The sequence below is a fragment of the Carassius auratus genome, chromosome 38 (genome assembly GCF_003368295.1).
Source record: "Carassius auratus strain Wakin chromosome 38, ASM336829v1, whole genome shotgun sequence".
NCBI classification, from domain to species: Eukaryota; Metazoa; Chordata; class Actinopteri; order Cypriniformes; family Cyprinidae; genus Carassius; species Carassius auratus.
In genome coordinates, this window is record NC_039280.1 from 199,485 (window position 1) to 226,394 (window position 26,910).

Here is a 26,910-nt window from a genome sequence, read left to right on the forward strand (position 1 = left end):
GTCTAGGGTGTTGAGTTGCTAGGGATGATCTGGATGGTTGCTAGGGCGATGCTAGGACATTATGGGTGGTTTATAGGCTGTTGCATCACAAGGGTGATCTGGATGGTTGCTAGGGCGTTGCTAGGTTGTTGTGTGTGGTTTCTAGGGTGTTCCATCGCAAGGGTGATCTGGATGGTTGCTAGGGCGTTGCTAGGTTGTTGTGTGTGGTTTCTAGGGTGTTGCATCGCAAGGGTGATCTGGATGGTTGCTAGGGCGTTGCTAGTTTGTTGTGGGTGGTTTCTAGGGTGTTGCATCACAAGGGTGATCTGGATGGTTGCTAGGGCGTTGCTAGTTTGTTCTGGGTGGTTGCTAAGACACTCTGGGTGGTTTCTAGGGTGTTGCATCGCAAGGGTGATCTGGATGGTTGCTAGGGCATTGCTAGGTTGTTCTGGGTGGTTGCTAAGACACTCTGGGTGGTTTCTAGGGTGTTGCATCGCAAGGGTGATCTGGATGGTTGCTAGGGCATTGCTAGGTTGTTCTGGGTGGTTGCTAAGACACTCTGGGTGGTTTCTAGGGTGTTGCATCGCAAGGGTGATCTGGATGGTTGCTAGGCGTTGTTAGGTTGTTCTGGGTGGTTGCTATGAGACTCTGGGTGGGTTCTCGGCTGTTGCATCGCTAGGGTGATCTGGATGGTTGCTAGGGCGTTGCTAGGTTGTTCTGGGTGATTGCTATGAGACTCTGGGTGGTTTCTAGGGTGTTGCATTGCTAGGGTAATCTGGATGGTTGCTAAGGTGTTCTAGGTGGTTTCTAAGGCATTGCTATACTGCGGTGGTTACTAGGGCATTATTAGGGTGTTGCTAGAATGTTCTGGATCGTTCTGGATGGTTGCTAAGGCGCTCTGGGTGGTATCTAGGATGTTGCACTGCTATGTTATTGGGACGGTTGCTAGAGTGTTGCTAAGATGTTTTGACCAAGTCAAAATAGTTTGTGATTTGAACAAATGACTACCACTAAACATGAGTGAATGATCTAACAGTACATGCGGACACACAGAGCTCTGTAAGGATATGAGTGAGGTCCTCGTCGTGCTGCTCTATGGCGGTCTGAAGCTGCTCTTCCAGGTAATGCAGTCGCTCGCTGATGAGCTCACAGCGCTCCGCCAGCTCTGTCGTCTCTCCACACAGATCCTGAGACACAAACACATCACACCCATTAAACCCTGCAGCTCAAACACATCTCTAGCCGCTCAAGTGTGGTGCTAATATGCTGATAATGCTTGTCAGTGCACATACAGCACCAACATGTGTGCATTTTAAACTGGAAGAGACATTTTTATGTCATTAATATACATGGATGGAAAACAGACAGAAGTTAGAACAACACTAAGCAGATGTTTCACAGCATGTGATTTTAAATGTGTGTAAATCTGTTCTTTCTGGTTTGTTTATTTGCTAGAAAATTGAGTTTAAAATTGAGTTTACGTGTTCCCAAATATAAAAAGTGTTTTAAAGGCGTAGAGAGAAAATCAAGCTGGAACACATATTAAATAGTATATAAATAATACTAAAACAACACTGATTTCTATGGTTTGTACAAAAAAAATGGGATAAATAGATTGTGAAGCTTTCCAAATTATATATTACAAGCACCAAGCAAACTAAAGCACTTATTAAAAATAATTTAAATAAAACTGAAATAAATATTATAATATTAAAACTTTATATATTAATTATTATTCTAAATAAATAAAAGTGACATTATGCTTTTGCAACTGAATGCAATAAAATAAAGTGCTTAAATGAATAAAACTAATAAAAATAGTAATAATAATAATAAAATATAAAGTTAAAAATAAATATTAAAACAAATAGAAATGATAAAAGCACACAATTACTAAAATAAACAGTGAACAATAATACTAAAATAAGATGCTTTTACAAGCATCAAACAACTAAAACTATTTAAATTTTGTTAATTTTAAATCTAAAAAAGACAATGATTAGATTAATAACATTAGATTAATATTAGATATAAACAATATAAATGTTGTCTTTGCAACTTACCGTCAAAATAATTTTAAGTACTAAAACAACTGAAACTGTAATTTAAAAGCACTAAATATTAAATAATACTAAAAGACAAAAGCAAAACATTTGTAAGACTAGCTAAAATAAAAATAAAAACTGAAAGTATAAAAAAACTAATAAAAATATTAATATAAATGAAACTAAAATAACACTGATTTGAATGGTTCACAAAAATGAGGCATAAGACGATCTTTAAGAAGTATCTCTGAGACAAGCGTGTGCTAACTGGGTCAGCCACTGAAAACAGTGAAACTTATCCATAATCTTAAAGCGGTGAAGAATAAACGGTGACGTTAAACCGTTAGCGACTGTGAGGTCAGACGTGAGCGCGGCTGTCAGCTCCTCTTCTCCTCATCAGAGTCCCGTAATGACTTCACCCAACACTTTAGCAGCAGCAAGGTAAGTGGGACAGGTCCGCACGGTCGGCTCCGTCCCAATTCCATCAAAGCATGATTCACTGTTTTACTCCGGTGCTCAGAGTCAGAGAGCGTCTCGAGGTGGTCGACTGACTCACATCCGCCCGGTTCTCTCAGGAACGGCCTCGTGTAGCTTTAATGAGGTCTGCGGTCTATTCTTAGACCCCCCAGACCAGCTAATGAAACACCTTTTATAGATGCTAACTTCACACTGCGGGCGAATTAAAACACTTCTGAATGAGGCTGGAGTCTCCGGGGACGCATTTCGAGAACAACAGCCGCACCGAACGGACTGAGCGATAGTTACTGAGGTGTAATGGAAATCACGCTGGGCGAATGTTTTTAAAGGTCACTGCGATTGCTTTATTGCGTCTAGAAGTCACAGACTGCAAAAATTGTAGCTTGGTGATAATCATGAGAGGCATAATAATACAGAAATCCTTCACAAGGAAAGATCAGTTTAATTCTGATCATATCAAATGACGTTAAGAAGAGATTTGCAAGGTATTTAAATGTAAGGTTTGGTTGATGGTCCTCTAGCATTGACTATATGAGCTTAAGAAATGGAGAAGACAAAGCTGTGACCTAAAGCACACTAAGTTCCCAGATTCGTGTAAACACAGCAGAGCGAAGGCCTTCACTCACCTCAGGAGACGCGTCCTCCAAACAGAAGAGAAACTCCTCTAATTTCTGCAAGACACAGGAGGACGGATAAGTCACTTTAGCAGAAGATTAAAACAAAACAAAAGACCTCATCTATTATTAAAAAAGCACTCAGCGCACTGACATTATGGGAAGTGTGCAATAACTCGTCATTACGGCTGACAAGAAGCAAAATAATTGAGCGGGTTCGGCCCATCTGTGTGGGTAATGATTGCATTCAGGAGTTGTGTGCTAAAGCAGACAATAATTAGCACTCAGTGGCAGATCTATTAGTTCAACTCGAGCTGATGGGAGCCGGCCTCGGAAAAAATAGATTACAGCCTCATGTCTCAGAGATTGGGATTTAAATGACACAATATTAATTATCATCTCCTGTCGGCAGGAGCAATATTAAAGTGCCCCTGGTTGGGCGTAGACCACTGCCCCGTTTATTAGATCCTGACCTGGTTTCAAATCATATTTAGCTTGTCAAAAAGTCAATGGTTTATTGCTAAAGTAATTTATTCATAAGAAAGAGACAGCTGCTGCAGGCAACAATGTATCAAAAATAAGTATACACACACACGCACACACACACGCACACACACACACGCACGCACGCACACGCACGCACGCACACACACACACGCATAGAAAATAACAACATTAATATAATCAATTAGTAAATTACAGCAATTATAATTCTATTACTAATTATTATTAATTATATTAGTCAATTATTCTTATTCTTATTTATATTAATATTTATATTAATAATAATGCATATTTCTATTACTGTTGTCATTATCATCATAACTATACATTATCAGTATAATGTAATACATAGCCATTGTTATTATCATAATTGTTATCATTATTGCAATTGTCAGCATTTAATTATATTAGCATTTAATATAATTTACCATAATAAATACATGTGCAAATATGTCCAAATAGAATAATTACAATTATATTTCAATCATAATTATTATTATTATTATTATTATTATTATTATTATTATTATTATACATATTGATTATAATTATCATTATTATTACTAACTCTAATTTACTATTATATATATAGAGAGAGAGAGAAAGAGAGAGAGAGTAAATTAAATTAATACTTATAATAGTATTATATAATATTACCATACATATCTATTATTATTTTTGTTAACTAATATATATATATATATATATATATATATATATATATATATATATATATATATATATATATATATAGGGCTGTCAATCGATTAAAAATTCTAATCGTGATTAATCATGTGGTCGTCATGAGTTAACTCATGATTAATCGCGATTTAATCGCACATTTTTATCTGTTCTAAATGTACCTTAAATTAATACTTTAATAATAAGTTTAATACTCTAATCAACATGGGCATGGACAAATATGGATGCTTCATGCAGATGTACGCATGTTTATTATTAGTGAATCCATATTGAACAGAGCATAAAGACTAAACATGTTTCAAAGGTCTTAGATATGTTTCAGAGAACTTGTACATATCTATTAGACACGTGGAAACAGAACAGAAATACCAGGTTCCCATTACTTCTCTTTCTTTGCACTGAGCAATTAACACAAGCCTGTTTACATTATTAACATTATTAGCAGCACACTTCTTCTGAACATGCAACAGACATTTACTATTACATCTGTTTGTCTCTCTGTGCAACATACAGTAATTTAAAGCAGCTAAGTTCTCAATAAAACGGTTTTCATTGTTATATTTGACTGTTTCTGTTGTTAGACAACAGAATGAATATAATATAGTGACTCAAACGCGACGCATTAAGAAATATCTCCCTTACAAGATGTTAATCTGCACAAGAATCCTGATTTATAATCGAGCGGTCGTCTGATGAAATCAAATACAGACAATAGCTGTGTTGTGATTTTAGCAATACTTAAGTTGCATGTAAAATCAGCACTTGCACTAGCATAAAGAATTATTATATGAATTATATTAAATAAAGAGATGAAGGACAGAGAGATGAAGAGCAGCTTCACCTCACCTTCAGAGTCCTGGAGTGGCTGATCTTCAACAGACTAAAGACAAAAACAGCCATGCACTTAGAGACAATAGAGCCCCGCCGAGCTGGAAGATATCAGAACCACTTAGAAAAAGTTCAGAACGAGAAGGGCAGCGAAAGGAGGAGGAGAACAGAGCGGAAATTAGAGTCAGTCAGCGAACGGATGGTTTTTATGGAAATGGAAAGGGGTTTCTATTTTTAGTTTCTCATTTCGTGAGTCTTTCGTAAAGGACAAGCTGTGTCTTAAACATTGAAAAGCTATGAAACACGATGCAGGAAAGCTAGTTCATGACTGGACTATTGTAATGCACTTCTAGGTGGTTGTCCCGCATCTTCAATAAACAAGCTACAGGTAGTCCAAAATGTCCTTATCAGGTGAAGAAAATAGGGTCATATTATCCCAATTTTACAGTCTCCGCACTGTCTACCTTTTACGTTTCTGTATCATCTACTACTTAAGGCGCGGTCACACTAGACTTTAAACGTGGGAAATTATTTCGGACGCCGCAAGATAAAACGGTCTCTCCTCAATTATCACAACATGGATTAATCTGTGCTTGTACTGTGTCTCTTGCGACGGCGTCGAAAGCATCTTATATTGTACTTTCTGCATCTCTCTATATATAAATATATACACCCTAAACAATAAAAAATTATAAAACGTCCTCATTCAAATGTATCATCTGTTCCTGTTTTCTGTTGACACTACAAACCATGCAGCTTCTTTTTTATTTTATTTTTATAATCTTTTAAATATGTATTATATAAAATAGGACGCTGCGCTACAGCTAAAGTTATATAGCTAGCGCTTCCTTCATTCTTGAATTTCTGCACAGAGAGGTCAGGCAGTGATGTATCGATCTTCTACTGGTCCCACATCTTTACGTGATGCGAATTCGCAGGTCAGAGTTCACCAAACTTGAACTTTGGAACGCAGCGAAATGCGAAATTATTCGCATAAGCTTGCGTTTCCGGTCTGACGCATTCAATGGAGAGAAAAGTGCAGTGTGACCACCCCGTTACATATAAGAGCCTTGATTGGTGAGCTCCTGCGTCCCTAAATAGTCTTCTAGCACACTACAATCCTCACACTCTCTAAAGTTGCAAAACGCTGGACTTTTGGTAGTTCCCAGGATAGCAAATGTCCACTAAACGAGGTAGAGCTTTTTCACATTTGACCTGATAACATTCAGGTATTAAAATAATGCATCTAATAATCTTGGACTGCGTTGATATCTGATCACATGCACATTATTATTCTTTAGCTTGGTTTGAATTCATAATTTTTGCTTGGTTGGAACAGCAGCTGTGCTAATTATGTCTCAATTAGTTTCTCTGTTTCTGCCACGGGATGTGACTAAGATTGACACAAGCTTCAGTCCGGATCCAATCAGAATTTAATCACTTTTTGCCAATAAAAAATATTGAATATGCATCAAATTGCATACAGTACTTTTGCTCCATTTGGGCATTTGAAAACAGAGTTGTTTTTCCTTCCTTCACATATTCTCACTATATCATATGAGCCATAAAAGCCTGATGCATTATGATACTCAATAAAAAAAACCTGATATTTTTAGATTTTTGTCTAAACTTCCAACTATTGTTTCATTTTAAGGCTTTACAGGGTTAATTCTACTCTATGCTTGCCAAGAGGCCAAGTTAAAAACTAGAAAGACGAACACTTTTAGACCATGAACATGTAATAAGTAATTATTTTGGTCCATTTTGCTGATATTTAATGTGTTGTGGTTTGACCTTAGTGAACTCTGAGTGTTGGAGGTCAGCCTCGGGGCACCAGCGCCCCCCTAGAGCGGTCAACATGGCGCAGTCCGCTTCCTCTTTAGTGAATGGCAGGACATCTGAACCCGATCCAGGGATGAAGGTAAGATCCTCCAATTCGGAGATGCTGGAGGTGCGCTGATCGAGGCCTTTCAGGAGGAGATGACAAGCCTCCAAATCAGCCTCCCAAATGTGCTCCAGTGCTGGACTTCCACAGCTACAGAGAGAAATACTATTAATAACACTTGCTTTGATGCTTTGTAATTACATGCAATGACATCCAGACACTTAAACCTTAGTGCATTAATAATTATTGAGGAACTGATACCTTGAGTGATCTGAACTACTGCCAAACCTGATATATCACACTAATGGAGTCTTTCCATTAGTTCATGCATTTAATGAAACATGCATCAATGAAAAGGACATATATTCATCAAACTAGACATTTCTACTTTGCCTGAGGATTTCTATCCAAAAAGAGCATAAAATACGTTTAAACAACCATAATGTTACTATATAGAGACACTAAAGCTCCCTGCTGTTTTCTACAGTCCATGAAACTACGAGAGAGCGCACGGAGAGGATGATAATTACGATCTTCACACCTGTGTCTCTAGAGACAGCTTCGATAACAGACAATGCTGTACTCTCCACAGAAACCCCGCTTTGCTCCTCCTGGTGGCTTCATTCGGCTGCCTCACAAACCCACAGAGATTCATTTACATGTTTGAGTTTGGTTTCATGCATCGTGAAGAGCTGAGATGGTGAAATAGAGGTGCATTAAAGATCTCTGCATAACTCATAATGGATTCCAATAGAATTCTATGCATTAGAATGTTGCTGAAAGGTCATATTCCAACAGATATTGGGATGTTAGATTGCTGCTAAAACATTGGATTTTAATAGAATTAGACATGTTGGAACATGTTGGATTCCATTCAGAAGATTGGAAGGTTGCTCAGATGTTGGAATTCAATAGAATTCAACATGTTAGAATGTTGATATAATGTTGGATTCCAACAGCATTCCATGTTTGAGAATGTTGCTAAAATACAGGATTCCAATTCAATTTGACATGTTAGAACGGTACTGATATTTTGGATTCCAATAGAATTCAACATGTTACAATGTTGCTAAAACACTATTCCAATAGAATTCAACATGTTAGAATTTAGCAAAAACGCTACTAAAAACCATTCGGTCCCACTTTATATTAGGTGGCCTTAACTACTATGTACTTACATAAAAAAATAAGTACAATGTACTTATTGTGTTCATATTGTATTGTAAAACACTTTTGCTGCTATTGAGGTGGGATAGGGGTAAGGTTCGGGAGAGGGTTGGAGGTATGGGTAAGGTTAAGGGTGGGTTAAGGTGTAAAGTATGGGTCAACAGTGTAATTATACATGTAATTACAGACATTAAATACAGATGTAATTATATGTAGGTTTTTTTTATATAAGTACAATGTAAAAACATGTATGTACACAATAAGTACAATGTACAAAATTATTAATTAAAATGTAAGTGCATAGTAGTTAAGGCCACTTAATATAAAGTGGGTCCAACGATTCTAATAAAAGTTTTACGTGTTAAAATGTTGCTTAAATGTTGTATTCCAACAGAATTCCATGTTTTAGAATATTGCTAAAATGCAGGATTTCAATAGAATTTGATGCGTTAGAATGTTGCTAAAATATTGGATTCCGATAGCGTTTGACATTAGAATGTTGCTACATTGCCGGATTCTAATAAATTATGCGTTAGAATGTTGCAAAAACGTTGGATCACAATATAATTCAACATTTTGGAATGTTGCTAAAATGTTACATTCCAATAGAATGTAACGTGTTAAAATGGTTTTGCAATGAACAGTACAGATCACTGCAGGGTTTGATAGTGAATATAGTTTAAATAAAAAAAAATTGTGAGCTATTTTTAGTGTTATTTTGTCAAATGCTCAGTACAGTTAGTCCTTGGTGATTATCACTAGATGAATTTTGGCTATAATTGATGTTTTAATGAAAATGATTGATGGCAGCACAAAAGAAAAAAAAGAAAAGAGCAACAATCATCTCTGTGTTTTCTGAAATCAAACAGACGCAGTAATCTGATTGACAGGTTCCTCCCGCAGGAAAAGGGCTAGTGGTTCTCTGATTTTGCCGCCTGCATGTAGGGAAAACCAGTCAATTAGCTCAACGTCTACATGTACACAAACAAAGGAATCCCCTGATGGAGGGCTGACAGGGACAGTCAGTGCTAAAACCAGACAGATAACCTGATTTTACCCCTCAAATCCCACAGCTGTTGCTTTTTAATGGCCATGAGTGTGAGATACGTGTGTGTGACTGTGGTGCTGGTGTTCAAAACAGCATTTATGTGATAAAAAAACAGTAATACTATGAAATATTATTTACATTTAAAATAACAGTTTTTTACTTTAATACTGTATATTGTAAAATGTTATTTATTTCTATGATCAAAGCTGAATGTTCAGCATCATTCCTCCAGTCTTCAGTGTCACATGATCTTCAGAAATCATGATCTTGCTGCTCAAGAAATACTTATAATTATTATCAATGTTGAAAACAGTTGTGCAGCTTAATATTTTGTGGAAACTGAGATAGATTTTGTTTTTCAGGATCTTTTTTTTTTTAATAGGGAGTAAAAAAAACAGCATTTATTTGAAATATATTTATTTTTTTACATCATAAACATCTCTACGGAGTGATTTCTGACTGATCATGTGACACTGATTACTGATTACAAAATATATACTGCATGTTTGTATTTATACATACATAATAAATATACACAATACACAAACATGTAAAATGTAAACAAAAACTTTGATTTTGAATGCAATTAATTGCGATTAATCGTTTGAGAGCACTTATTTTTTTCATGCATATAGTGACAAGTTGCTACAAAATAACAAAAAGGTACTTCCTCATTTCCTCTCACTGTTTGAAAACAAACAGTCTGGCTATTTTTGACCAGAAGAACGTGAGTGAATGGTATTTTTCATTTTTCTGGCCCAACTATTCCTTTAATATTCCCATTTGTGGAAAAATCAAAAAGGGAGAGTCCATTTATTTGAGCGCGGCTAACAAAAGAACCCCTGGCGGGGTTGAGTGCGACCGCCGGCTAATGCTTTCAGAGTCATTGCAGGCAGGTTTCCATGGTGAGTAACAAGAAGAACAATCACTCCGGCTAAAATAAAATTGAAGGAAAGTGAGAAGCGAGGGTTTCCGGAGTTTCGCCCCTCCTCTGCAACCCGTACAGTAATCACCTTGGCAACAGACAGTGCTTCTGGCATCCGAGCATGTGCTTTTGCAAAGGAGCGAATGGTAAACCATATGCCACGCTTCCCTCCAGATGGCCGCCCATAGTGTTTTATTGAAATGTAATGAATGCTACATTTCTACGGTTGAGTACTGCAACTAATAACTCATTCGATAATACCAATTATGTGTTGTATTTATGTCGAGAGAGATGCTGAATAAAACAATAGCGCTCGTGGAGACTTGCATCAGCGAAGGAAAGTCTGGCACTTGCTTAACCTTTTCGTCTCCATTACTATGCATGAAATTTACAGCTCCTGGTCCTTCCATCATGTGGACTCGAGATCACCAGGTCAGAAATAACAGGGCGGGATTGTGTTCCCACTTTTGCATTAATTAAACCAGTGCTTCTCATACGGTTCTGCTTCAGAACCCAGACTTTGTGTGTGTGTGTGTGTGTGTGTACTTGGATTGGTTAAATGCAGAGCACCACTGAGTATGGGTTATCATACTTTGCAAATGTCAGGACTTTCACTTTTCACAAGTGTTCGAATCATTTTGGCTGTATATATTATTAATGAAAACGATTGGTAACTTCACTTCGCAATATCTAAGTGGTTGATTTTTGTCTAGAATAAGCTGCAAGTGGTTCTAAAAATCAATAAATGCAAGAAAAATGAGCCAAGAATGCTCAAAACAAATATACTTTTCTAGTGAGACGATTTATTAAAGTGGCAGTCTCATTTATTCATCTCATTTGGTTCATTTCGAGATGTCAGTTTGGACAGAAGCCGAGCTCATCAGAAAGAGACTGATGCAGTCAGTGCAGACCTGAGTGATTTAATACACTGAAACATCCAGAGACAGCGTGAACTGCTTAAATAAGAAAAATAACCCAAGGTACGAGACGAGAGGCTGTTTGTGTGAAAGAGAGATGAGAAATATCCATTACCTGTGAAGTCTGTCCTCCAGAAGCTCAATATACTTCAGAGTGTTTTCCTTTAAACTGCGCTCTGTTGAGGAGAAAATCATGATGTACATCAGAGAGAGATGCTGGAATATCACACATATTCATGTCCAGGCAAGACTGTCATTTTATTCTGGATACAACTCATGAAAACATGTCCAGATCAAGTTTCAAGAACAATTAAAACTTTAAATATTAAAATATTGTGTGGACATTTTATAGCCTTTGTAAAACACAGTGTTCTTAATGATTCTCAGTATTGCAACATTTAAACATAAAAAGCAAGACACACACACACACACACATAAAATTCCCAAAATTTCTATTTAGATATTTCTATTTCTTATATTATAATTTTTATTATTACCATTTAATATGTACCTATATATTTGTATAATATTAAAATAAGTTTGATTATCTAAATCTTTTAAGTGTGACAAATATGAAAAAAAAAACTTTCACAGCACTGTATACATTATATTACTACCATACTTATTATTCAAATTTATTTATTCGTTTACTTTTTATTTTTGGGTTGGATTTGGATCACCTGGACGAATTCCTTACAGGTAACATTCACTCTTATAAACAATCATCAATAATCACTGTTACAATTATAAATCTGCAAGTTAAATGTCAAACATATAGTCAAACATGCTAGATTGTTGCTAAAACATTGGATTTTAATAGATTTAGACATGTTAGAACATTCAAAAATGTTGGATTCCATTCAGAAGATTGGAAGGTTGCTCAGATGTTGGAATTCAATAGAATTCATCATGTTAGAATGTTGATATAATTTTGGATTCCAACAGCATTCCATGTTTGAGAATGTTGCTAAAATACAGGATTCCAATTCAAATTGACATGTTAGAACGGTGCTGAAATTTAGGATTCCAATAGAATTCGACATGTTAGAATTTAGCGAAAACGCTGGATTCTAATAAAAGTTTTACGTGTTAAAGTGTTTCTTAAATGTTATATTCCAACAGAATTCCATGCTTTAGAATATTGCTAAAATGTAGGATTTCAATAGAATTTGATGCGTTAGAATGTTGCTTAAATATTGGATTCCGATAGTATTTGACATTAGAATGTTGCTAAAATGCCAGATTCTAATAAATTATGCGTTAGAAAGTTGCAAAAATGTAGGATCATAATATAATTCAACATGTTAGAATGTTGATAAATGTTACATTCCAATAGAATAATTATTATTATTATTATAATTCTATAATTCTTCTCTAATTCGGTCACTATAATGCATGTGTCCTGATCTAACAGCGTTGAGCACAATCTCCACATTTTTGCACACTGAGCCTGACGGTGTCGTTCTCAAACTGTGATCTCTTCCTAATCCAATTCCATCCCCAACACCCCCCACACACACACCTAAAACCGAGAGAAGAAAAAATCTGCACATTTCAGCCCTGATTCAGTCTGAACCTGATCTCATGACAGACCTGAACTCCGATCAAATCACTGAAACGTGCTGTAATGCCGCCCACTGGTCCATAAGCTTCATCCAGCAAACCACAGACGAGCGAGTCAACGTCTTTATGGAGTGAGATGTTTCTCACAACATACTGCAGAGATGAAAGTCTCTTCAGCAGCAGATGGGGATAGTGGCACTGAGTGAAGAAGTGCTGCATGCTTGGGTTTTTTTGGACAGTATATTGTGCAGCAATCTCTTAACCATCAGAGAGTGGAAAATAGTGTGAGAATGCAAATATAACGCTGTTGGAGTCACAACCTAGCAGTCTGTGGACATGCACCAGCCATGGTGCACATATGGGAGGTGCAAGCTCAAATCAAACCAGGTAATCCAATTTTAAGTGAAAAACATATTTAAAAAAAAAAAAAGACCACTAAAATGCTACTTTAATCTTATAAAAATAAAAAAAAACTATAGAACAAAATAAATAAATCTGTGTGTGTGTGTGTGTGTTAATGATAACAACCCTCTACCATATGTCCATAGGGAACAAACCCAAGAAATCTCAAAATAAATTATGCATCATTATTTTATGCAATTAAAAAGGCATACATAACTATAAGTGAAAAATACTCAAAACATGTTTTATTTAATATATACATGTCTATTGAAGTTGGTTTATGCACTAAAAAAATCTAAACATATTGCTAATATGACAATAGAGTATTTAAAGGAAAGCGTTTAAAAGATTACTGTGACTATACTAGTAATATACTATACTATTATGTATACTAGTAAAGTCTATAGGTGCTACACTAAACGTGTTAAATAACAATATGTTACTGTGCCAAACAATATGTTAACCTGTTACTTCATTCATGTAACAGATTATTTAATGCTGGATTCAGACGGTTTATTGTGTTACCAAAAAACCATTAATATCCAGAAAAAATAAAATAAAAACTTAATTCTAAACCAGCCTGAAACACTCTAGGACTCTTATTTTGAAATGCTTATGCTTTACTACTACTAGCTGCTCGTTTAAAAAGACAAGGGAAGAATACACTCTCTTTCAACCATCTATAACACATTACAATAAAAGAAAAACATCATCAAATCAGGCTTTCTTTACCCCTTTAGCTGTAAGATAATTATGACCATTTATGAATTAAGGACTTTAAAGGACTTTGATCAAATGGGTTAAATGATATATTAATTTTAACCTAAAATTTAATGTCAAATTGAACGCATTGCATCATGAAATACAATACACAGTAGTAAAGTGTTCTTTGTTGTTGTATATTATACATTCTTGATTAAAAATATCCCATGCAAACAACATTTGCATACTGTATAGAGTATGCACACAGCAGAAATAGTACAAGTAGTATGGTGATATGCTATTCTGATCATTATAATTGTCAATAAAAAGTGACTAAAGCATGCATAATATCTCCTGGAGGTATTAAAACAACAAAGCTTCTCATAAAAGCATGTCTTTTTCTTGTTTTCAGGAGCTGATCGTCTTGCCTCGTTAATAAGGTAAGCTCAGACGGGACGAAATGTGAAACGACTTCATTAATTAGCACTTTTCTGACAACTTGAGAATCAACTATCATGCGGTGTGGTGTTAACAAACAAACATCCTGCTAATGCATCTGAAGGACGCTCATGAGCTAATGATGGCCAAAAGTGCATGCATTTATTCAGAGAAAGCTGGTAATTATTTGTCATGCATAAAAGAACACAAAGCCTCTTTTAAAGCATTAAACAAGCCTCAAAAGCAGACACTACACCTGCAGCCATGTGTTTCGGTGCAGATGCAGATGCGTGGGCATGAAATGCTGGTGCAATAAGAGGAATAGCCTGTCATTTTAATTGAGTCAGAAGAGACAGCTGTGATTAATGGGCCTCTGTCTGGGTTTCTGAGTTTCAGCACAACAGCACAGAGAGAGATGCACAAAAGCATCTTAGTCAGCACTTAAAGATGCACAGACTCTTGCCATGGTTACAAGGAGCATCCAAACTTGGTCTCCAGAGCACTAACCATGAGCATAAACAGGTGTGCTGTTTGACAATAATGAGTTCTGATTTTGAAGCAATATGCTAAGCTGGTGGTCACTGCATGACCTTTTGAGGGATTTTCAAGGACAATACAGTAGTGATGAGTTGCATTCAGGGTTATTAATAACAAAAGGTAAAACCTTAAATTGTTACTGGAAAAAAAAAGAAAAAAAAAATGCCAACTGAAATAAAATGAATAATAAAACGCAGTAGCTGAAATATTATTTAATTCTTTTTTTATTAAATTTTGTAAAGCTTAAATTTTAAATGCATTTAATTCAATTTCTCATTTTAACTTCAACTACAAAAGTTACTCAAACTGAAATTTAACACACACAAAAAAAATTACAGATATTTAAAAACTACATATCTTTTAAAACTTATAGAAATGGGCAAAAACTAAAAAAACTGAATACTAATTAAAATTATTAATAAAAACTATAGAATTTAAAATACAAACTGAATTACAAAAACACAAAAATTACTAAAACTTGAACTTAAATTTAATGAAAGTATAAAAATACATAAACATAAAAAACTAATAAAAATGTCAAAAACAAATAAATTGACCAAAAGCCTTATACTTATTTATTTTATTTTTTTTTGCATTAAACTAACTGAGACTTTTTATAGTTCTTGTATATCATTGCTCTTTTGTTGATTTTGATTGCTTCCATTGTCCTCATTTGTAAGTCACTTTGGATAAAATGAAAATGCAAAACATATATATAAAAACTGATATTACACATGATTTATAAAAAATATAAAATGATATTGATGCTACAATAACACTGCTTTGCATCCCAAACTAAAGGAGGGCAGCAGGACACAGCACATGGTCATCCAACACAATCTGAGTCTCGACAATAAGAAATAAAAGGTCCATCTCATTCAAATCAGCGAACAAAAAAGAGAGATGCATTAGAGTTTATTTTGTTAAGTGAATCTTTGCAGAGACCCTGAGATATAACACAGCAAACAGACAAAGCCTAATTTCTGAAAGCCCCCGTCACCTGCTAACATTCTCTGCTCCTCTAATTATATCTCCTCCAATGGACAAGACACTTCACCCAGCAACGAGGCACTTTCATTTGTTCCCTGGGATAGAGGTCTCTGATTAAATCTGGAGCTCTACAGCATTAATGGATGTAAACAGCATCACATGAGTCTCGTCTGAAACAGCGAGGCCTGTCAGCAGTCTTTAAAGATGCTACTATGGTACTGTACAATGTGTATAATCACTGACACATTGAATGGTACTGGCCGGAAAAATTTCTAAATTGGTTAAAATTTCCGGGTTTTAGCTTTTTTCAAGCTAGTCCTCACACATTATATGTATGCTTATTTGCATTGCTTTGTCCATTCTCTGTAGATCCCGCCTTCTTGCATAGCACAATTGGTCGATTATGAGTAAAATTCCATTTAGACAGAATGTTTAGCATCCATGATATGAAAATATTGGCTGCAAGACACTGGCGGAGTGAATGAGGCTTGAGAGAGCTGTCTTCACAACTTAATTTGACACTTTAGAATGTTAATAAAGTAGAATGTTGCAGTTTAGGGTTAGTGATATCTTTATCTTAATTTCAAAATATGAAAAATAATTTTTTTTGTTTTTGTTTTAATAGCAATAACTGGCAACACTGATCCCCTGACAGTAATCAAAAAAACCCATGGACAGGTTTTTGCTGACAGGATAGCACATTCCATCAGGGAAACACAAAAAAATGATGACATTATCTGTCAGAAATATTATCAATGCTGTCAAAAGCATTAGCATTTATTACTAGTACAAATATTTGTTGAAAAAGTAGATTATATAATGAAATGAAATACACAAACTCTGCCCTTTTTCTCGTAAATCTGAGTGTCTCTCGCAATCCTGCCTTTTTTCTCGCAAATCTGATTCTCCCGCGATTCTGCCTTTTTTCTCGTAAATCTGAGCGTCTCTCGCAATTCTGCCTTTTTCTCGTAAATCTGAGTTTCTCTCGCAACTGTCTTTTTCTCGTAAATCAGAGTGTCTCTCGCGATTCTGCCTTTTTTTCTCATAAATCTGAGAGTCTCACAATTCTGTCTTTTTTCTCGTAAATCGAATAGTCTCTCGCAATTCTGCCTTTTTTCTCGTAAATCTGAGAGTCTCTCGCAATTATGAGTGTATCTCGCAATTCTGTCTTTTTTCTCGTAAATCTGAGTGTCTCTCGCAATTCTGTCTTTTTTCTCGTAAATCTGAGTGTCTCTCGCAATTCTGTCTTTTCTCGTAAATATGAGCGTCTCTCGCAATTCTGAGTGTCTCTCGCAATTCTGTCTTTTTTCTCGTAAATCTGAGTGTCTCTCGCAATGCTGTCTTTTTTCTCATAATTCTGAGTGTCTCTCGCAATTCTGTCTTTTTTCTCGTAAATCTGAGTGTCTCTCGCAATTCTGTCTTTTTTCTCGTAAATCTGAGTGTCTCTCGCAATTCTGTCTTTTCTAGTAAATCTGAGCGTCTCTCGCAATTCTGTCTTTTTTCTCGTAAATCTGAGTGTCTCTCGCAATTCTGTCTTTTTTCTCATAATTCTGAGTGTCTCTCGCAATTCTGTCTTTTCTCTCATAATTCTGAGTGTCTCTCGCAATTCTGTCTTTTTTCTCCTAAATCTGAGTGTCTCTCGCAATTCTGTCTTTTTTCTCGTAAATCTGAGTGTCTCTCGCAATTCTGTCTTTTCTCGTAAATCTGAGCGTCTCTCGCAATTCTGAGTGTCTCTCGCAATTCTGTCTTTTTTCTCGTAAATCTGAGCGTCTCTCGCAATTCTGTCTTTTTTCTCATAATTCTGAGTGTCTCTCGCAATTCTGTCTTTTTTCTCATAATTCTGAGTGTCTCTCGCAATTCTGTCTTTTTTCTCCTAAATCTGAGTGTCTCTTGCAATTCTGTCTTTTCTCGTAAATCTGAGCGTCTCTCGCAATGCTGTCTTTTTTCTCGTAAATCTGAGAATCTCACAATTCTGTCTTTTTTCTCGTAAATCTGAGAGTCTCTCGCAATTCTGCCTTTTTCTCGTAAATCTGAGAGTCTCACAATTCTGTCTTTTCTCGTAAATCTGAGCGTCTCTCACGATTCTGCCTTTTTTCTCATAAATCTGAGTGTCTCACAATTCTGTCTTTTTTCTCGTAAATCTGAGAGTCTCTCGCAATTCTGCCTTTTTTCTCGTAAATCTGAGAGTCTCTCGCAATTATGAGTGTATCTCGCAATTCTGTCTTTTTTCTCGTAAATCTGAGTGTCTCTCGCAATTCTGTCTTTTTTCTCGTAAATCTGAGTGTCTCTCGCAATTCTGTCTTTTCTCGTAAATATGAGCGTCTCTCGCAATTCTGAGTGTCTCTCGCAATTCTGTCTTTTTTCTTGTAAATCTGAGTGTCTCTCGCAATGCTGTCTTTTTTCTCATAATTCTGAGTGTCTCTCGCAATTCTGTCTTTTTTCTCGTAAATCTGAGTGTCTCTCGCAATTCTGTCTTTTTTCTCGTAAATCTGAGTGTCTCTCGCAATTCTGTCTTTTCTAGTAAATCTGAGCGTCTTTCGCAATTCTGAGTGTCTCTCGCAATTCTGTCTTTTCTCGTAAATAACAATAACTGGCAACACTGATCCCCTGACAGTAATCAAAAAAACCCATGGACAGGTTTTTGCTGACAGGATAGCACATTCCATCAGGGAAACACAAAAAAATGATGACATTATCTGTCAGAAATATTATCAATGCTGTCAAAAGCATTAGCATTTATTACTAGTACAAATATTTGTTGAAAAAGTAGATTATATAATGAAATGAAATACACAAACTCTGCCCTTTTTCTCGTAAATCTGAGTGTCTCTCGCAATCCTGCCTTTTTTCTCGCAAATCTGATTCTCCCGCGATTCTGCATTTTTTCTCGTAAATCTGAGCGTCTCTCGCAATTCTGCCTTTTTCTCGTAAATCTGAGTTTCTCTCGCAACTGTCTTTTTCTCGTAAATCAGAGTGTCTCTCGCGATTCTGCCTTTTTTTCTCATAAATCTGAGAGTCTCACAATTCTGTCTTTTTTCTCGTAAATCGAATAGTCTCTCGCAATTCTGCCTTTTTTCTCGTAAATCTGAGAGTCTCTCGCAATTATGAGTGTATCTCGCAATTCTGTCTTTTTTCTCGTAAATCTGAGTGTCTCTCGCAATTCTGTCTTTTTTCTCGTAAATCTGAGTGTCTCTCGCAATTCTGTCTTTTCTCGTAAATATGAGCGTCTCTCGCAATTCTGAGTGTCTCTCGCAATTCTGTCTTTTTTCTTGTAAATCTGAGTGTCTCTCGCAATGCTGTCTTTTTTCTCATAATTCTGAGTGTCTCTCGCAATTCTGTCTTTTTTCTCGTAAATCTGAGTGTCTCTCGCAATTCTGTCTTTTTTCTCGTAAATCTGAGTGTCTCTCGCAATTCTGTCTTTTTTCTCGTAAATCTGAGTGTCTCTCGCAATTCTGTCTTTTCTCGTAAATATGAGCGTCTCTCGCAATTCTGAGTGTCTCTCGCAATTCTGTCTTTTTTCTTGTAAATCTGAGTGTCTCTCGCAATGCTGTCTTTTTTCTCATAATTCTGAGTGTCTCTCGCAATTCTGTCTTTTTTCTCGTAAATCTGAGTGTCTCTCGCAATTCTGTCTTTTTTCTCGTAAATCTGAGTGTCTCTCGCAATTCTGTCTTTTCTAGTAAATCTGAGCGTCTCTCGCAATTCTGTCTTTTTTCTCATAAATCTGAGTGTCTCTCGCAATTCTGTCTTTTTTCTCCTAAATCTGAGTGTCTCTCGCAATTCTGTCTTTTTTCTCGTAAATCTGAGTGTCTCACAATTCTGTCTTTTTTCTCGTAAATCTGAGAGTCTCTCGCAATTCTGCCTTTTTTCTCGTAAATCTGAGAGTCTCTCGCAATTATGAGTGTATCTCGCAATTCTGTCTTTTTTCTCGTAAATCTGAGTGTCTCTCGCAATTCTGTCTTTTTTCTCGTAAATCTGAGTGTCTCTCGCAATTCTGTCTTTTCTCGTAAATATGAGCGTCTCTCGCAATTCTGAGTGTCTCTCGCAATTCTGTCTTTTTTCTTGTAAATCTGAGTGTCTCTCGCAATGCTGTCTTTTTTCTCATAATTCTGAGTGTCTCTCGCAATTCTGTCTTTTTTCTCGTAAATCTGAGTGTCTCTCGCAATTCTGTCTTTTTTCTCGTAAATCTGAGTGTCTCTCGCAATTCTGTCTTTTCTAGTAAATCTGAGCGTCTCTCGCAATTCTGAGTGTCTCTCGCAATTCTGTCTTTTTTCTCGTAAATCTGAGTGTCTCTCGCAATTCTGTCTTTTTTCTCATAATTCTGAGTGTCTCTCGCAATTCTGTCTTTTTTCTCATAATTCTGAGTGTCTCTCGCAATTCTGTCTTTTTTCTCCTAAATCTGAGTGTCTCTCGCAATTCTGTCTTTTTTCTCGTAAATCTGAGTGTCTCTCGCAATTCTGTCTTTTCTCGTAAATCTGAGCGTCTCTCGCAATTCTGAGTGTCTCTCGCAATTCTGTCTTTTTTCTCGTAAATCTGAGCGTCTCTCGCAATTCTGTCTTTTTTCTCATAATTCTGAGTGTCTCTCGCAATTCTGTCTTTTTTCTCATAATTCTGAGTGTCTCTCGCAATTCTGTCTTTTTTCTCCTAAATCTGAGTGTCTCTTGCAATTCTGTCTTTTCTCGTAAATCTGAGCGTCTCTCGCAATGCTGTTTTTTTTCTCGTAAATCTGAGAATCTCACAATTCTGTCTTTTTTCTCGTAAATCTGAGAGTCTCTCGCAATTCTGCCTTTTTCTCGTAAATCTGAGAGTCTCACAATTCTGTCTTTTCTCGTAAATCTGAGCGTCTCTCACGATTCTGCCTTTTTTCTCATAAATCTGAGTGTCTCACAATTCTGTCTTTTTTCTCGTAAATCTGAGAGTCTCTCGCAATTCTGCCTTTTTTCTCGTAAATCTGAGAGTCTCTCGCAATTATGAGTGTATCTCGCAATTCTGTCTTTTTTCTCGTAAATCTGAGTGTCTCTCGCAATTCTGTCTTTTCTCGTAAATCTGAGCGTCTCTCGCAATTCTGAGTGTCTCTCGCAATTCTGTCTTTTTTCTCATAATTCTGAGTGTCTCTCGCAATTCTGTCTTTTTTCTCATAATTCTGAGTGTCTCTCGCAATTCTGTCTTTTTTCTCATAATTCTGAGTGTCTCTCGCAATTCTGTCTTTTTTCTCGTAAATCTGAGTGTCTCTCGCAATTCTGTCTTTTCTCGTAAATCTGAGCGTCTCTCGCAATTCTGAGTGTCTCTCGCAATTCTGTCTTTTTTCTCGTAAATCTGAGTGTCTCTCGCAATTCTGTCTTTTTTCTCATAATTCTGAGTGTCTCTCGCAATTCTGTCTTTTTTCTCATAATTCTGAGTGTCTCTCGCAATTCTGTCTTTTTTCTCGTAAATCTGAGTGTCTCTCGCAATGCTGTCTTTTTTCTCGTAAATCTGAGCTTCTCTCGCAATTCTGAGTGTCTCTCGCAATTCTGTCTTTTTTCTCGTAAATCTGAGTGTCTCTGGCAATTCTGTCTTTTTTCTCGTAAATCTGAGTGTCTCTCGCAATTCTGTCTTTTTTCTCGTAAATCTGAGTGTCTCTCGCAATTCTCCCTTTTTTCTCATTAATCTGAGTGTCTCACAATTCTGTCTTTTTTCTCGTAAATCTGAGAGTCTCTCGCAATTCTGCCTTTTTTCTCGTAAATCTGAGAGTCTCTCGCAATTCTGCCTTTTTTCTCATAAATCTGAGCGTCTCCCACAATTCTGAGTGTATCTCGCAATTCTGTCTTTTTTCTCGTAAATCTGAGAGTCTCTCGCAATTCTGTCTTTTTTCTTGTAAATCTGAGTGTCTCTCGCAATTCTGTCTTTTTTCTCGTAAATCTGAGTGTCTCTCGCAATTCTGCCTTTTTTCTCGTAAATCTGAGTGTCTCTCGCAATTCTGTCTTTTTTTCTCGTAAATCTGAGTGTCTCTCACAATTCTGTCTTTTTTCTCGTAAATCTGTGTGTCTCTCGCAATTCTGTCTTTTCTCGTAAATATGAGCGTCTCTCGCAATTCTGAGTGTCTCTCGCAATTCTGTCTTTTTTCTTGTAAATCTGAGTGTCTCTCGCAATGCTGTCTTTTTTCTCATAATTCTGAGTGTCTCTCGCAATTCTGTCTTTTTTCTCGTAAATCTGAGTGTCTCTCGCAATTCTGTCTTTTTTCTCGTAAATCTGAGTGTCTCTCGCAATTCTGTCTTTTCTAGTAAATCTGAGCGTCTCTCGCAATTCTGAGTGTCTCTCGCAATTCTGTCTTTTCTCGTAAATAACAATAACTGGCAACACTGATCCCCTGACAGTAATCAAAAAAACCCATGGACAGGTTTTTGCTGACAGGATAGCACATTCCATCAGGGAAACACAAAAAAATGATGACATTATCTGTCAGAAATATTATCAATGCTGTCAAAAGCATTAGCATTTATTACTAGTACAAATATTTGTTGAAAAAGTAGATTATATAATGAAATGAAATACACAAACTCTGCCCTTTTTCTCGTAAATCTGAGTGTCTCTCGCAATCCTGCCTTTTTTCTCGCAAATCTGATTCTCCCGCGATTCTGCCTTTTTTCTCGTAAATCAGAGTGTCTCTCGCGATTCTGCCTTTTTTTCTCATAAATCTGAGTGTCTCACAATTCTGTCTTTTTTCTCGTAAATCGAATAGTCTCTCACAATTCTGCCTTTTTTCTCATAAATCTGAGAGTCTCTCGCAATTATGAGTGTATCTCGCAATTCTGTCTTTTTTCTCGTAAATCTGAGTGTCTCTCGCAATTCTGTCTTTTTTCTCGTAAATCTGAGTGTCTCTCGCAATTCTGTCTTTTCTCGTAAATATGAGCGTCTCTCGCAATTCTGAGTGTCTCTCGCAATTCTGTCTTTTTTCTTGTAAATCTGAGTGTCTCTCGCAATGCTGTCTTTTTTCTCATAATTCTGAGTGTCTCTCGCAATTCTGTCTTTTTTCTCGTAAATCTGAGTGTCTCTCGCAATTCTGTCTTTTTTCTCGTAAATCTGAGTGTCTCTCGCAATTCTGTCTTTTCTAGTAAATCTGAGCGTCTCTCGCAATTCTGTCTTTTTTCTCGTAAATCTGAGTGTCTCTCGCAATTCTGTCTTTTTTCTCATAATTCTGAGTGTCTCTCGCAATTCTGTCTTTTTTCTCATAATTCTGAGTGTCTCTCGCAATTCTGTCTTTTTTCTCCTAAATCTGAGTGTCTCTCGCAATTCTGTCTTTTTTCTCGTAAATCTGAGTGTCTCACAATTCTGTCTTTTTTCTCGTAAATCTGAGAGTCTCTCGCAATTCTGCCTTTTTTCTCGTAAATCTGAGAGTCTCTCGCAATTATGAGTGTATCTCGCAATTCTGTCTTTTTTCTCGTAAATCTGAGTGTCTCTCGCAATTCTGTCTTTTTTCTCGTAAATCTGAGTGTCTCTCGCAATTCTGTCTTTTCTCGTAAATATGAGCGTCTCTCGCAATTCTGAGTGTCTCTCGCAATTCTGTCTTTTTTCTTGTAAATCTGAGTGTCTCTCGCAATGCTGTCTTTTTTCTCATAATTCTGAGTGTCTCTCGCAATTCTGTCTTTTTTCTCGTAAATCTGAGTGTCTCTCGCAATTCTGTCTTTTTTCTCGTAAATCTGAGTGTCTCTCGCAATTCTGTCTTTTCTAGTAAATCTGAGCGTCTCTCGCAATTCTGAGTGTCTCTCGCAATTCTGTCTTTTTTCTCGTAAATCTGAGTGTCTCTCGCAATTCTGTCTTTTTTCTCATAATTCTGAGTGTCTCTCGCAATTCTGTCTTTTTTCTCATAATTCTGAGTGTCTCTCGCAATTCTGTCTTTTTTCTCCTAAATCTGAGTGTCTCTCGCAATTCTGTCTTTTTTCTCGTAAATCTGAGTGTCTCTCGCAATTCTGTCTTTTCTCGTAAATCTGAGCGTCTCTCGCAATTCTGAGTGTCTCTCGCAATTCTGTCTTTTTTCTCGTAAATCTGAGCGTCTCTCGCAATTCTGTCTTTTTTCTCATAATTCTGAGTGTCTCTCGCAATTCTGTCTTTTTTCTCATAATTCTGAGTGTCTCTCGCAATTCTGTCTTTTTTCTCCTAAATCTGAGTGTCTCTTGCAATTCTGTCTTTTCTCGTAAATCTGAGCGTCTCTCGCAATGCTGTCTTTTTTCTCGTAAATCTGAGAATCTCACAATTCTGTCTTTTTTCTCGTAAATCTGAGAGTCTCTCGCAATTCTGCCTTTTTCTCGTAAATCTGAGAGTCTCACAATTCTGTCTTTTCTCGTAAATCTGAGCGTCTCTCACGATTCTGCCTTTTTTCTCATAAATCTGAGTGTCTCACAATTCTGTCTTTTTTCTCGTAAATCTGAGAGTCTCTCGCAATTCTGCCTTTTTTCTCGTAAATCTGAGAGTCTCTCGCAATTATGAGTGTATCTCGCAATTCTGTCTTTTTTCTCGTAAATCTGAGTGTCTCTCGCAATTCTGTCTTTTTTCTCGTAAATCTGAGTGTCTCTCGCAATTCTGTCTTTTCTCGTAAATCTGAGCGTCTCTCGCAATTCTGAGTGTCTCTCGCAATTCTGTCTTTTTTCTCATAATTCTGAGTGTCTCTCGCAATTCTGTCTTTTTTCTCATAATTCTGAGTGTCTCTCGCAATTCTGTCTTTTTTCTCATAATTCTGAGTGTCTCTCGCAATTCTGTCTTTTTTCTCGTAAATCTGAGTGTCTCTCGCAATTCTGTCTTTTCTCGTAAATCTGAGCGTCTCTCGCAATTCTGAGTGTCTCTCGCAATTCTGTCTTTTTTCTCGTAAATCTGAGTGTCTCTCGCAATTCTGTCTTTTTTCTCATAATTCTGAGTGTCTCTCGCAATTCTGTCTTTTTTCTCATAATTCTGAGTGTCTCTCGCAATTCTGTCTTTTTTCTCGTAAATCTGAGTGTCTCTCGCAATGCTGTCTTTTTTCTCGTAAATCTGAGCTTCTCTCGCAATTCTGAGTGTCTCTCGCAATTCTGTCTTTTTTCTCGTAAATCTGAGTGTCTCTGGCAATTCTGTCTTTTTTCTCGTAAATCTGAGTGTCTCTTGCAATTCTGTCTTTTTTCTCGTAAATCTGAGTGTCTCTCGCAATTCTCCCTTTTTTCTCATTAATCTGAGTGTCTCACAATTCTGTCTTTTTTCTCGTAAATCTGAGAGTCTCTCGCAATTCTGCCTTTTTTCTCGTAAATCTGAGAGTCTCTCGCAATTCTGCCTTTTTTCTCATAAATCTGAGCGTCTCCCACAATTCTGAGTGTATCTCGCAATTCTGTCTTTTTTCTCGTAAATCTGAGAGTCTCTCGCAATTCTGTCTTTTTTCTTGTAAATCTGAGTGTCTCTCGCAATTCTGTCTTTTTTCTCGTAAATCTGAGTGTCTCTCGCAATTCTGCCTTTTTTCTCGTAAATCTGAGTGTCTCTCGCAATTCTGTCTTTTTTCTCGTAAATCTGAGTGTCTCTCGCAATTCTGTCTTTTTTTCTCGTAAATCTGAGTGTCTCTCGCAATTCTGTCTTTTTTCTCGTAAATCTGAGTGTCTCTTGCAATTCTGACTTTTTTCTCTTAAGTCTGAGTTTCTCTCCCAATTCTGTCTTTTTTCTCGTAAATCTGAGTGTCTCTCGCAATTCTGTCTTTTTTCTCGTAAATCTGAATGTCTCTCGCAATTCTGTCTTTTTTCTCGTAAGTCTGAGTGTCTCTCGCAATTCTGTCTTTTTTCTCGTAAGTCTGAGCGTCTATCGCAATTCTGTCTTTTTCTCGTAAATCTGAGTTTCTCTCGCAATTCTGCCTTTTTTCTCGTAAATCTGATTGTCTCTCGCAATTCTGTCTTCTTTCTCGTAAATCTGAATGTCTCTCGCAACTCTGCCTTTTTTATTGTAAATCTGAATGTCTCTCACAATTCTGCCTTTTTTCTCGTAAATCTCAATGTCTCTCGCAATTCTGTCTTCTTTCTCATAAATCTGAATGTCTCTCGCAACTCTGCCTTTTTTCTCATAAATCAGAATGTCTCTCACAATTCTGCCTTTTTTCTCGTAAATCTGAATTACTCTCGCAATTCTGCCTTTTTTCTCGTAAATCTGAATGTCTCTCGCAATTCTGCCTTTTTTCTCGTGAAAAAAAGAATTTCTCTCGCAACTCTGCCTTTTTCTTGTACACAATTTTCTTTATTTTTATTTAAAATCTATATAAATTAAATTCTGTCTGCAAGTACTGTCATAATGGATGAATACTTCAAAACAAAAAAATAATTTGTTTATATATGGCTTATATTAATTCATATTAATTATCTTAAAGAATGCTACATTTTCTTCATGCAAATTATAATTTCTTCTTATTTTTCCTTTTTGTCTCTGAGGTGCGATATAATCTAGACATGCATGGTTTGTGAAATTCACTAAAACTCATTTAATGCTTACACAATAAAAGGATGTTAATGTTGTAAATGCACTGGTCTGGTATCATCTGACTAGTTGGCGATAACTAGATGCACATTAAATTCTTCTCGACTTAGCTCTGGCGTCCCGTGAGGATCCGCAGGAGGGAGATTGCGGGAGGTGGCCTGTCATTTATTCAACAACAGGAGAAGACGGCGGCTGACAGCCAACGGGAATCTGGCCAGCCGTTCGAGGGATTACACTCGTCTGCTTAATTTGACACACACACATTTTGCTCAACAAAGAGCTTTGCTGGTCCGCGTCTTTGTGCCGGGATGAGAGAGACTGTGAGCTAATGATAGCCTGAGCGTTGATGCTAAATATGCAAAGCGGGCGAATATGATACAGAACACAAAAGATCTTTGACATGAACGGGTTGCTCCTGCTAGGCTCTTATTAGCCTGTCTTCCCACTCGCGTAATAACACACGTATTTGCCACATAACTGCCATCAAATCACTGTTTTTGACATAAGGAAAAGGGTTTGGGTGCGTCACTTGTCATGCCAGGGTTACAGTTTGCAGTTGAGTTGGCACTTGCGTAATTAGGAAGATATTTACGCATATTAAATGTTATTTTTAAACATGAGTCTTTGCCCCGGCTTGTGCAGAAACAGAGCTGTTGTCATGATCTCACCCTCGGAAAACAATTACTAAATGGAGCGGAAAAAGCTCAAACTTCTGGGACCAAAACATGATTCGTAAGA

General features: G+C 36.7%; 1 protein-coding gene across 5 annotated transcripts in view; it reads right to left on the reverse strand.

Annotated features, from left to right (window-relative positions):
* The window catches only part of LOC113056578 (disrupted in schizophrenia 1 protein-like), a 50,210-nt gene that overhangs the window by 4,648 nt on the left and 18,652 nt on the right, over positions 1 to 26,910 (reverse strand). For 4 of the 5 annotated variants that reach the window (XR_003277719.1, XM_026223340.1, XM_026223339.1 and 1 more), the window contains exons 10-13: positions 11,207 to 11,267; positions 6,944 to 7,184; positions 3,128 to 3,172; positions 1,049 to 1,166 (exon numbers count right to left, since the gene is read on the reverse strand). Coding sequence is in view for 4 of the 5 variants with exons in the window: in XM_026223340.1 (XP_026079125.1) it covers positions 1,049 to 1,166; positions 3,128 to 3,172; positions 6,944 to 7,184; positions 11,207 to 11,267 (465 nt within the window). In the remaining variant the exon portion in view is untranslated. The remainder of the gene's footprint in view (positions 1 to 1,048; positions 1,167 to 3,127; positions 3,173 to 6,943; positions 7,185 to 11,206; positions 11,268 to 26,910) is intronic. The other variant, XM_026223341.1, reaches the window with a different exon arrangement.